The sequence below is a fragment of the Lichtheimia ornata genome (assembly GCF_029851405.1).
Source record: "Lichtheimia ornata isolate CBS 291.66 chromosome Unknown scaffold00003, whole genome shotgun sequence".
Lineage (NCBI taxonomy): Eukaryota > Fungi > Mucoromycota > Mucoromycetes > Mucorales > Lichtheimiaceae > Lichtheimia > Lichtheimia ornata.
In genome coordinates, this window is record NW_026695323.1 from 383,360 (window position 1) to 395,956 (window position 12,597).

General features: G+C 43.0%; 4 protein-coding genes across 4 annotated transcripts; 3 read left to right on the top strand and 1 right to left on the bottom strand.

Annotated features, from left to right (window-relative positions):
- Positions 1–1,300: 1,300 nt before the first annotated feature.
- On the top strand, positions 1,301–3,402 carry O0I10_001127 (uncharacterized protein; the record flags this gene model as incomplete). Its single annotated transcript, XM_058481225.1, has 2 exons — positions 1,301–2,393; positions 2,459–3,402. 2 exons carry the CDS (start codon positions 1,301–1,303, stop codon positions 3,400–3,402), a joined length of 2,037 nt encoding a protein of 678 aa, XP_058347863.1.
- Positions 3,403–3,874: 472 nt separating this feature from the next.
- O0I10_001128 (uncharacterized protein) lies at positions 3,875–4,456 on the top strand (the record flags this gene model as incomplete). The annotated part of the gene is made up of 3 exons (XM_058481226.1): positions 3,875–4,052; positions 4,116–4,269; positions 4,330–4,456. 3 exons carry the CDS (start codon positions 3,875–3,877, stop codon positions 4,454–4,456), a joined length of 459 nt encoding a protein of 152 aa, XP_058347864.1.
- Positions 4,457–5,772: 1,316 nt separating this feature from the next.
- Positions 5,773–8,028, top strand: O0I10_001129 (uncharacterized protein; the record flags this gene model as incomplete). The annotated part of the gene is made up of 13 exons (XM_058481227.1): positions 5,773–5,807; positions 5,881–6,050; positions 6,115–6,316; positions 6,373–6,516; positions 6,577–6,662; positions 6,720–6,808; positions 6,876–7,011; positions 7,069–7,272; positions 7,339–7,403; positions 7,455–7,546; positions 7,606–7,777; positions 7,849–7,867; positions 7,928–8,028. 13 exons carry the CDS (start codon positions 5,773–5,775, stop codon positions 8,026–8,028), a joined length of 1,515 nt encoding a protein of 504 aa, XP_058347865.1.
- Positions 8,029–8,320: 292 nt separating this feature from the next.
- O0I10_001130 (uncharacterized protein) lies at positions 8,321–9,774 on the bottom strand (the record flags this gene model as incomplete). Its single annotated transcript, XM_058481228.1, has 7 exons — positions 8,321–8,554; positions 8,623–8,970; positions 9,035–9,155; positions 9,212–9,309; positions 9,377–9,496; positions 9,554–9,684; positions 9,753–9,774. 7 exons carry the CDS (start codon positions 9,772–9,774, stop codon positions 8,321–8,323), a joined length of 1,074 nt encoding a protein of 357 aa, XP_058347866.1.
- Between the last annotated feature and the right edge of the window lie 2,823 nt (positions 9,775–12,597).

Consider the following 12,597-nt stretch of genomic DNA (forward strand, 5'->3'; position numbering starts at 1 on the left):
TTTACCACTCTTGGCAAGCGAAGGCTATTATTCATCCCAGCTGGATTGGCCGCGGGCTGTGTGTAACGCTGTTGTCGTCGCTGTTGCCACGAGACATCCATCCCCTCCCATCCCATCCCACAACTGTCAGCCCATATTTATATGTGATTGAGCAACCGTTTTATCCTGCAATGGTGAAGATGATGATGATGACATACATACATACATTAATAAATAAGAATGCAACATGCAACATTGTCCCTATAAATGATGTGCACCCGTAGTAGTGTATGAGTTGTAGTAGATGGATTCCGCCATTCATATCATCACGTTGTATGACACCTTCCTCCTCCTTCCCCTCCTCAATGGATCCTACGTACTTTGTCACACACGCACGCGCGCACGCATTGGCAAGATGCTGCAATGCTTAGTGATTTGTATGCTACTTTAGGAATAACCCCAATTGCAATGCATCGATAAAACGGACCAACAAGGGAAAAGCGTCAAAAGAGAGATGGCACCGATTTCCAGGTCTGACAAGATTGGTTGATTGTTGCACATGAGTGGGTGGTCATTATTTTACATCTATACCCGCGCATCTATATTATTATTACCCCACAATTCAAAACTATGGCCTGAGACATGGAGCTAATACGAAAAGTAAAATTGAGTGATCCCGAGTACAATTTTTCGTCCCATCTTTGGTGTCTTTGTTTCCCCGCCTGATCCCTCATCAATTCCCATGTCCCATTATCCATGGCCTTTTCCCCTCCTTCGATTCTTGTGTGTGAATCTCTCAAACTATATCAAAATGGTTTATCTTTCATTATAGACGCCAGATAAACAAGATAGCGTCATGGGACACAGAAACTACAAAATTGGAATGTGAAAAGAGAGGTGACACAGGGGCACATGTCCCATACTACCGGAAGAAACGGGTCGATTACCCACGACGTCAATCAATTGTTATCAGTAATAGATTCCATGGAAACCGTAGTGATGCAAGAAGAGAGTACAGGGATCTATAAACGTATAGAGACGATGATAGAGATGGGATGTATGTATCCATGGCAACGAAAAGTGGAATGATCCCCAATGTCAACAGCGTGGCGGTATAATGGTGTTGAAAAGAAAGACTCAATAAATTCCCAGATAAACAACGATAAGGTGAGAGGTGGGGGGTGGAGAGGGAATAGCGTTTGTCCCGCTACAGTGGCAAGCGGGCGGCGGCAGCAGCGGAGGTTGTTCTCACGCACACCAAGATGGTGGAGAAACCTGATCAAGAGCAGTTGCTTGTGAAACAACCCATCCTCCTTTTCCTATGAACACTTTTACACCAGTTGAGCCAAATGACCCTGCTGGCGATTGTCTATTGAAAGCCACGCTACTCGGGAGATATTATCCAGCACAAGCAGACGACATCCTCACCGATGACGAGCTGCTAGATCTCTTTCGCATTATCAAGCAGATTTTGAAGAAGGCCCCAGACACCGATCGCATTGCAAAGTTACTATTCTGCATCACATACGCTCTCGGCGACAATGTCAAGTTTGCCAAGCCCGTGCATGAAGATCGTATTCTTTTCCGAGATTATATGAATCACACAACTGGACCTGGCATGGGTGTCATACAACTGACAGCTAACAGCTCTTGTTGCCACTTTGTCAATGGCTTTCACGATGACCCGACACAGGCACCACCACCACCACCGCCTCAACCCCACACTGATGCTCGCTGGCTCGATGCATCTGCTGCTGCCTCAGCTGATTCACCTTTTACACGTCTTTTATCAGTCAACTGTTTAGACAGCAACCCTCATCCTATACCACCACCACCACAATCCTCATCATCTACCACTGATATTCCACAACACCATCAACAACAACAACCATCACATCATATGCCAAGTAGTAGTAGCAGTAGCAGTAGTAGCTTCCCACCTTCTTCTACTTGTACAAGTGATGATGCCATGGCTGATAGTTTCGCTGTACGCTCATATACCAATTTCCAATCTCTTTTACAACAACATCATCCACCACAAACACCATCGCAACAAGGCTTAACACCTCCACAACCCCCTACTCCACAACAACCCGAATTTGCAGCTGCACGATATCCACACCTTCAAACATTGCTTGGTGCTGCTAATGCTAGTGGCATCTCAAAGACGCCTGATGAAGTCTTGATGGAACCAAAGCAACGAGGATTTTATTATCAAGATGGACGTATTTCTCGAGAACCAGCTTTATTGCAACGCTACGCTGAGCAAGGTGTACTTACACAAGCATCGCTTATGCGCAAGAGGAAACGACAATTACCTGAGAATATGAATTATCCTTATGAGCTTGCCACGCTACCAGCATCTGTCAAGAAACCAAAGATCCCCCATCGACATGGCGAATTTGAGCAGAGACGTATGATGCTACTACTATTATTACTTTTTATTGTATGACAAGCTCACGTGGGTTTCTGTTTATAGGAGACGAGATCATCAGTCGGATGAGAAGCATCACATTATCGGATCTGGAACAAAAAGTAGCACGCTTACCTGATGATTTTACATTGGCCATTGAGCAAGCACCTGTCAACTTTGAAGTGGATCCTTCTCGTAAACCAGAGCAAGCCGCCGACTTGCTTGAGCCTGCTTTACGTATTCTTACGACGCATTCGAACATGAAACCGCATCTCGACAATGGCATGAATCAAAATGGCATCTACTACAACAGCGATTATTTCCGACTCTATTTGGCATTTGTACAATTTCAGAAATGCTTTGCAGCTTTATTCCCAAGTGAAGTGGTTCCCATCCCTGATGATACTACGACCAATGAAATCAACACTGGCGAACGGGATCGTGATCGGGAACGCAATACCAACATGAAGGCCTATCGTGGATGGTTAGAGCCGCTATTGACAGAAACCAATTGGGCTGCTTTTCGACGTAATATCGTGGTGGGTGAACGCATGATGCAATTGACCAAGGTGGTGGGTCAAGGCGTGTTATTGATGACCAAGGAATTGAGTGGATCAAAGCTGCACCTCACCTTTACCAACAATGAATGGGATGAATTCATCAACGGTCTCAATGCTGGCAAATGGGATTACACCATCAAATGGGAAAGTGAACCTCCCCTCGAACGAACAAGTGAGAACGAGAATCAATCAAAGCTGGTCATTGAGTTACAACGCAAGTTTGCTACACGACACTGGTTTCGATCCGATGGCATGCTCGTGGCACCCGAAGAACGACGCATCTCTTTACGAAGCAGCATTGCAAGCTCGTATCCAAGCTCATCCACCACCACAGTCACCCCTACCTCCTCCTCCTCAACTACAACCCCATCAACAGCAGCAACAGATACAGACACCACATCAGCTGGCAATGATGACAAACCCACTAGTAGCCAAAACACTGATACTTAATCTTCGCTCTATATATAAACTAATGTACTACAATTTGTCGTATTACTACAATGGAATGTGTATGTGTATGTGTGTGTCTATTTTAGCAAGTCTTCCCAAAGAAAAAAAAAGTTGTTTGACATTAACCAATTAACATTCTCAGGGGAGAGGAAGGCATACAACTATTATGCGTTTAGAGTTTCATTAGCAATGAATGAACAACATCCACAAAGTATCTCGGCGAATTTTCAAAGACTTTCGAGGTCGTTCTCGATTGCATTGATCTTGATAAACCAATTCTGGAGCGAGGGAGGTTGGGGGATGGAGAATAAGAACATTGGTAGATCTCTCTATTTATCTTTCATGTTTTAAGTAGTGCTAGATGCTTCCGATAACACGCACACACACACACACACCACATGTACATATCTTTTCATACAATATAAAGAATAAAACCGCTTTACTTTTCCATCCATCCCTCTCTCTTTCACTTATGGATCACCATGCCAAAATCAATTGGGATCTAACAACCGATACCACCAACACCACCCCCTCATCTTCATCTTCATCCAATCATATGAGCGATTCAACTATGCCTTCATCATCATCAGCGAACGATCCATTCTCTGACTGCCAACGAACGCGTGTATTAGAAAGAAACCGTGCAGCAGGTAGTAACCTCTTTTGGGACTGCATGATGATGTAGTATGTTGACGAGTACTATACAACAACAGCCGCTCGATGTCGCCAACGTAAAAAGCAATGGATAGAAGATCTAAAGACGCGACATGAGGAGCTCAAAGACCGAAATCAATGCTTGTATCAAACAAGGACCCACTTACAAAACCAAGTCTTTAAATTGAAAAATGAACTTTTGCTCCATGAAGGGTAACATCCTTTTGCTTCTTTATGAGCGTCGTCACTAACTCCTCCTATTCTTTTTTAAAGATGCGATTGTCAAGCCATTCAAAGCTTTATTCAAACGTCTCTTATGAAAGACGCTTTAGAGCAAACCAACAATACCACCATTCCTAATGAATTCCCTCAGCAAACTCAGCATCCAACATTTCAATAGATCCATGCACCCACACACCCACCTCCCATATAAAACGGAATTCCTTCTTGCTATTCCACCCAAATTTTTTTCCGTAGTTTCATATGTATACATGATCCTTGTTGTGGTACCTGTGATGACATCAACAACCCATACATGCTCAGGATTTGCTCTTTGAAACTTGGCTTGAGCGGGTGATGGCCATCAAGTGTAGTAAACACCCATTTTCTTTTTTTTGTACGTCCATAGCCGTATTATAAATCATGCATGAGACCCCATCAAAAACGTGTTAGTTCTACCCACCACCTCCACCACCACCTCCTCCTCCTCATGATCCTTTATGTATTTCATGTTAAGCTTTGTATTAGAAAAAGATGCGATGCATACATGTCCATAATGCTACATATAATCTTCCATCATCATGTCTATAAAAAAAGGTAGTAGCGCCTTGCATGAAAGATCACACAATAGGTGTCCAATGCACGTTTATGGTGACATGGTTGATTACTCGATGTTCTATTGTCACGATCGAATTGACTTGCTTGACCTGATGGCTGATGTGTGAATGGTGTATGTCGTTGTCGTTGTCGTGAGCAGGGTTGAAATGCAATACTCCGGCGTACTACTACCATTCCTGGTTGTATTGACAATGACAGCTATTCATATATATAGAGAGAGAATTGGATCGTCACAATGGATGATCGACGGATGTTATTATGAAAAGCATCGAAGAATAACAGGATGATTATTTGCTTTCAAAGCTGTCGTCCACATTCTTGACACATGTTGGTTCTACTTTTGGTAGTACTTTACGAAATATTGGATCGCATGCTCATGCTTAACCTCACCAGCACCCCCCCCTTAGGAGTGTAAAATGTTGAGTCAGCAGCATGCAGGAATCCTTGTCATGACTTTTTATCCAATTCAAGTTACAAAAGAATTTGCTTATCTCACTTTTTTTCACTCTTAACACACTTTTCCTCCTCACTCATTGTTGGATGTGTGTATGTATTTATATTTTCTCTCACTGACAAATCAAAGAGGCTGATGACTAACGTGGGAGCAATGTAGGATTGGGAGTAAGGATGACAAAAAGCTATATCGATTGGAGGATACCATTGGGGCAAGAGCCTGGAAACCGAGTGGGGCAAAATGCCAATATAGATTTCCCCCGATTCACATAACGTTGGCGGTGGCGATAGTGTGTTTTCTAAAAAAGGTCATTTCCCGCTTACACGCATCTGCAGGAACAATAACTACTCTTGACTAAGTCAATATAAGCTTGTATCCCTTCTTTTCTCTTCTCTTACCAAGCATCCTACTTCGCCATACATACTATGACAGGAAAGACAGCTGCCGTCATTGGAACTGGGTACGCATGATATACGACAACAATGGGATCAATTCATCCATGCTGAACAAGTCTTCTTGTATAATAACAATAGCTTCAGTGGCCTTTGTTCTGCTATTCGCCTTAAACAAGAGTTGAACATCAAAGTCGATTTGTTCGAGATCAATACAGATGTTGCAGGTACCTGGCAGAATAATCGATACCTCGGTGCTGCGTGTGATATCCCAAGTCATTTGTATTCGCTCTCCTTTGAACTTAATCCAAGTATGTCGAGTGTCGCGTGCGTGCCTTTCTTCCTCTTTTCTTTTTCCTAACATTCCCAATTCAGCATGGACGTCTCATTACAGCGGCCAATCCGAGATTCAAGCCTACCTTAGTCATGTCGCCAGGAAATATGATCTCTACAAGAAGACACGATTCGAGACCGAGGTGATAAAGACTGAATGGGACGACCATCGCAAGCAATGGCTTGTTGAATGGCGTAGTGTTGTCAACCACCAAGTGACAGGAGAGGGTTATTACGACTTTGTGTAAGTGTCCATCAAACGACCCCGAATAGCAAGTATTCATTTGATGCATTGATTAGCTTTGCTGGATTGGGCCCTTTGCGTATTCCCAACATACCCGAAGAATTCAAAGGCTTCCAAGGCACCATTGTGCATACCACCGAATGGGATTCATCCATTGATTACACAAACAAAAAGTTGGCTGTCATCGGCAGTGGCGCTTCGTAAGTGAAAGAGAGAGGCACTTTATTGTATACGAGTGTGTAACACAAGAGCCCTTTCAGTGCTATCCAAGTGATTCCAGAGTTACGGAAAGTTGCATCGCACGTGTATAGCTACCAGCGTACACCGGCATGGGTTGTACCACGAGGTAAGTGATGCGATCATCATTGTGGCCAGTGAGATTAAGATTGTACATAACGTATAGATCAATTCACTTACCCAAGGATCTTCAAGTTTCTATTACGATGGGTGCCCTTCCTTATCCGCTTTTACCGCAATTTCCTCTTTATTCAAGTATGTACCATTTACTCAACAACGATGAAAAGCGATTGGCAACTCACATGTACTCCTTGTGCCACAGCATGAAATCTACTATATCATCTTTGGTTACCCCAATTCCTTTTTATCTCGAAGGGTCACTTCTTTTATGAAAAAGATCTTTGCTTGGCGACTCACTCGTGCAGGCCGTCCTGATCTTGTCCCTGTTCTCACACCTGGTACTACTCCATATACACACATGCCATCCATTTATGACTAATTTACTCCCTTTGTAGATTACAGCATTGGTTGTAAGCGTATTGCCAAATCAGAAAATTTCTTGGAAGCCTGTGCCAAACCCAATGTCACCATTATTCGATCCGGCATTGACCAAGTGAAAGGAAGAACATTGGTGGATAAGGATGGTAATGAAACAGAGGTGGATATCCTGATCTTGGCTACAGGATTTGACATCCAGGGCTTCACCGGAAACTTGAGCAGTAAGTAGTAGCAGCAGCCTTTTGACACGATAATCGCTGATCCATATCATCCCATGTTGTACATAGTACGAGGAAAGGATGGTAGATCCATGGCGGAGGAATTCTCTCGTGGCTTCCCCAAGACTTACAAGGTAATAATAACTCTTCATCACTTGTTTCTAGTAGCTAACCATTAGCAATAGAGCGTATGCGCAACTGGCTATCCAAACTTCTTTTTACTCTTGGGCCCTTCGTCAGGTCTTGGTCATAATTCAGTGGTGACAATGATTGAATGGTAAGATGAATGATCCAAATCATACCTTTCTTGATGCTCATGGTATACGACGTGCATAGCCAAGTGGAATTTGCCATCAAGTGTATCAAGCACATGGAAAAGAAAAAGGCATCTGCCATTGAACCCAAGGAGTCGGCTGTTGATGAATTCGTTGGAAAGTTGAAGAAGAGCTTTGACGGCACTGTTTGGACATCAGGATGCAAATCGTGGTATATGAATCAGGAAGGACAGGTAAGAAAGCATCTTTTATCATTCATCATCAACAGCCTTATTGACGACTCATTCTCCTCTTTATTATGTAGCCTTATGCTCTTTGGTCAGGTATGAGTAATGAATCTTTGAATCAAAAGCTTGCAACGACTAACGGATGCTCTGTTATAGGTACCATCACATCCTACTGGTGGGCTTTACGCAAGGTCCGGGGAGAAGACTTTGAACTCCATAAAAAAGACACTATCACACAATTACCATCATCCTTGTAAATCATAGTAGAAATGTTTCTCATGTCCAAGAGTACCCTAAGCAACCCCTTTATTAAAGAATATCGAACCCCATACTGTATTTCTACCATAAATAACGTATTACATATGTATCAATCGCTTTACTGTGACCACGTTTTTCATCATTAAAGTATGATACAACTGCCATCTATATAAATGTGGCTGGCTTTCTTTAATTTTGTCCTTGTTCGAAGGGGGCAATGGAAATAGCATTGTGAACCTGCACACGCGATAGCTTGGAGGGTTTTAGGAAGAGGGAATATACGATGTCGAATTAACGACCACTACTACTACTGCTGCTGTTACCGGCTCCACCTGTATTTGGTGCTGGTGTACTTAGCATGATTTCAACGGCACGATTCAAATCATTCCTTGACGACGTCACGGCTCGTATAATGACTTCTCGTGGATGATCGGGAAACATTGTCATAAGAACGGAGGTGTGTTGCTCTGATGGTGGTTCCAGATCAGGATTGGATGATCGACCCGTAAATGTATCAATGTACTCCTATATCCAATGAACCAGCGTTTGTTACAGCCAATCTTTTCACGAATACTAGATGTGCCCACACTTACCCTCACACCTTCCACACTAGGTCGATTCGTTGTTGTCGTAGAAGTTGTAGAAGACGAAGAAGGTGGATTATTACTGTTTTGTCGTCGATTTCGAAGACCACTGGCTGCGGATGTCATTAGGTTGTTGATAGCAGTCGCATCGCCCGTAATCTCATTTGGCATGGTTGTAGAGGATCGTGGTATGGGGCCTGACGCCAATGATGATTCAACCAAACGAGATGTCCATGACCGAATAAAAAGTGGGAAACGCCATTGTTTGATGTTGCCAACGTCCGATCGATATAATGCGCCCACCAACAATCCACATACTGCTGGTACGAATGTTGAAAAGTATTGTGAAAGCATCATCTACCATCAATGTAATGAGCCTATTTTCCTTTGGATCGTCCATGGTGATTTTTGTTGATTGTACCTGAATAGCCGGGACAAATACAAAGATCTTGTCATTGAAGGTAACACCAAAGATTCGAAAACGATAAGTGACAGGGACGATGCGATGGTATTGATAAAGCGCTGAAAAGATGATGGCGTATCTAACAATAGTGTTAATCCATGCATGTATTGATCGAGGATAGTGACAATTACTCACGGACCACCTGGGATTTTGCGGAAGCCCAGCCTTGCACCCGACACCAATGCACCAATCTCCAAGAACGTGGCAATCAGCAGTGTCACAAACATGAATGCCTGAATCCCTCAAATCAATCAATCAACTTTCCCTTGGATACCACATCCCAATGTAACCTATCCATACCGCATACTTGGCACTGCCAAACTGTCGTTCGATCACACGCATGGAATACAATAATAGTAACCCGAAAAAGAGCTCGCCCGAGTTGGTGAATGCACAATGCGAAGTAAAGAGACGCCAAAACTGGTCATGATAAGCAAGGCTGCATCTTCATAAATGGACCAAAAAGGGAATACCTACCTGGTGATGAATAGTGATATGAGGACTGAGTTGAAGGTGAAAGATCTGCTTATAGTTGAGAATCGATGCGAGCAACGAGCAACTGCCAATGAAGAGCATCAAGAACTTGGTCACCGGCACATTGTAGAATCCTAAGGGTGGAGACAAGTATGAATGCCATGGAAGAGTCGAAAGACAAGCGAGGAATGCAACCACGTACCAGATGGCCCTACAGCTTGCATCGCGTGTGGAGAAGAAGAGAAGAGTGTGCAGGTTCCGCATATCCGAAGCCAGCGTGCAATTGACTCTAATGGAACATTGCGTGACACAAATCCCCTGTCCTGCTGTCAATCATTCATATCAAATACCTTTGTAAACATCTTTTAGCTACCTTCATAATGATCACTTTATCAACTAATGCATCAATTTATCAATGTATCATCCCTAACACACAAATACCCACGCCCACAACAATGCACAATAAAAGGATGTTGTCGCCTCCCCACCATACTCCCACACGACATCTCTTTCATCACTCATCACCATTCCTCTTTGATTGCTTACAAGGTCAAATTTCCAAGGTTTGGGTATATCCCATTCCTTGTAAACTTTGTGAATAGGCGCTGATCTTTGTGGTCTTATCATAGTAGTGCTTTATTACCATTTTATCATCATGCTAAAACGACAGCTGTATTAGTTGAGACACCAAGTATGTAACTAAGCTTTGAGACACTATAAACTTCATTTGCTATCCTTGTAATGCCGCTATACGGAGACCATGCATTACGACGGCTATCTTGTTTTTTGCCGCAGGGGATATCATTGTGGATGGAATTCAAGCAGTGATAGTCGAGGGATGTGGCTTCATACATGGCATAGTTTTCCAACACATTCAAAGTCGAGGTTATGTGTACGCGTGTACCATTGTATCAAAGTTCACTCTTCTTCTCGGTCATAATGATTTAAGCTTACAATGAACCAAGTTGCTGTAACAAGCACTATGTCAATCATCTTCACTCTGAGTTTATTGTCTTTGTATGTAATAAATCAAGCATTGTCTATCAGTATGCGAATCAGGAAGCTTAAACGAATGTATGGTCACAAAGAACAAAAACATCTCGATACGATGATGTAAATGCTCCAACCTCGCTTTCCAACCTTCAAACTTCTATTCCCTCCCCCACTTCAACCAAGTGATCCACATCTTGCACATGTAAGCTGATGGTACGATACCCTTTATGTACGTTGAATCCGGTATCCATTCAATGGAAGACAAAGAGCATGATATGAAAGTGTGGCCATTCATCAAGTATATAAAAAACATTGCCAAATTGGGGTAAGATACGGGTAAATCACATAAAGAATCATCAGGGATTGTGATTGTGTCATTCTATTCTTGGTTGCTGCCGGCTTAAGCATCCTCATCCAGAGCTGTAGCGCGATTTCACTCGAAAATTTCAATCCACTCAGGGCCATAACCATCCTTCTCAAAGACACGAGCCTTTTCGTCAATGCCCATTCCAATCCATCCTTCCTGCTGACAACGTGCCAAGTAACCAAAGGAGCATCCCAAGATATCCCATCACTGTTCCTTGATTGCATCCATCCATCAGATCCAATACGTTGGTTGAAAAGAGTCATGTGATCGCTTGCTGATATGCTGCTCATCCATCGCAGCTCAACCAGGCGAAGATTGTTGCTTGCATTGCGGTGTACATGGTAGCTACACGTAAATAAAGCTGCTGCTATATAATGATGTCTGCTGTTCACATAAAAAAGGATGCAAAGCAGGTTGCTGCAAGTAACTTGTGACAATAAAGACATTGATAGTAGTAACTGCTGTTGCGGTTGGCGTGGCAAAGGAGCGTGCAAGAGCGTGTGTTGTAGTAGAGTTGACAAGCTTGTGAACGCTGTTTGCGATAGTGAAATAAAGACATCCCTAATAGCAGCTGCTGGATTGAATGCTGTTACGATTGGTTGTGGCAGAGTAGCGTGCAAGAGGGTGTGTATATCAAGGAACACGAGTGTTGTAGTAGAGTGACAAGAAGGCTGTGTACACGCCATGGACTTGCCATTCAGTCAAAGACAATCAGATCAAAGCAGCTGTGGGATTGACATGATGGGTTGAAGCAGGACAATCGTTCGCAGGTGGTAGTTGTATAGTTGAATGGGGCAACAGTTGAGAATGAGAGGAAGAGGGAAGAAGCGGAGAGTGGAAGAAGTGGGAAATTAATTAGATTGTTCTGATGCTTGGATGATGTTTTGTGTTTGAGCGTTGTTCAGTCAAATCCACTAGGATCAAGGAAGTTCAACCATAGGGATGATGATCAGGAGCAGGACAATCGTTCATATGCATTGGATTGGTCAACAAAGGTGAATGGGAGGAAGGGGCTATCAAGTGGCAGTTTACAAATAACTAAGCATAATGATTTTTGTAATGTTGGAGGATGTTTCTGTGTTTGAGCGTAACTCAACCAGATCCACTCGGATCAAGAAACTTGAATGATAGCGACGATGGGCTGGAGCAGAAGTATCGTTTACATGCATTGGATTGGGAAACAAAGATGATTGGGAGGAATGGGCTATCAAGTGGCAGTTTACAAATAACTTACCAGTTTGATTCTTCTGATATCGGATGATGTTTCTGTGTTTGAGCGTTTTTCAGTCAAATCTCATCGGATCAAGAAAGTTGAATGATGGGCATGCTGGGCTGGAGCAGGACAATCGTTCGTATGCATTGGATTCGACAACAATGGAGAATAGGTGGACTAAGGTTATTAGTTGGCATTTTGAACTATCCCTAAACAGTGTACGAGTATCATGCATCGCCTGTGTTGACTGACTCAAGTTACACAGACACGCCCTCTGCATCTTTTGCTCTATTATAGTCATACTACTTTACATTAAACAAAGACCACTTCTCATATAGCATCACGCTTACAAATATAAAGGTGCCTGTATCTCCAAACTTTACAATCAAACGTGGGCTCTTTAATAGATCAACGTGCTTGTCGGGGTCAAAGGAATCTTGTGTCCAAAGTATAGGTTCATCATTGGGCGATCCC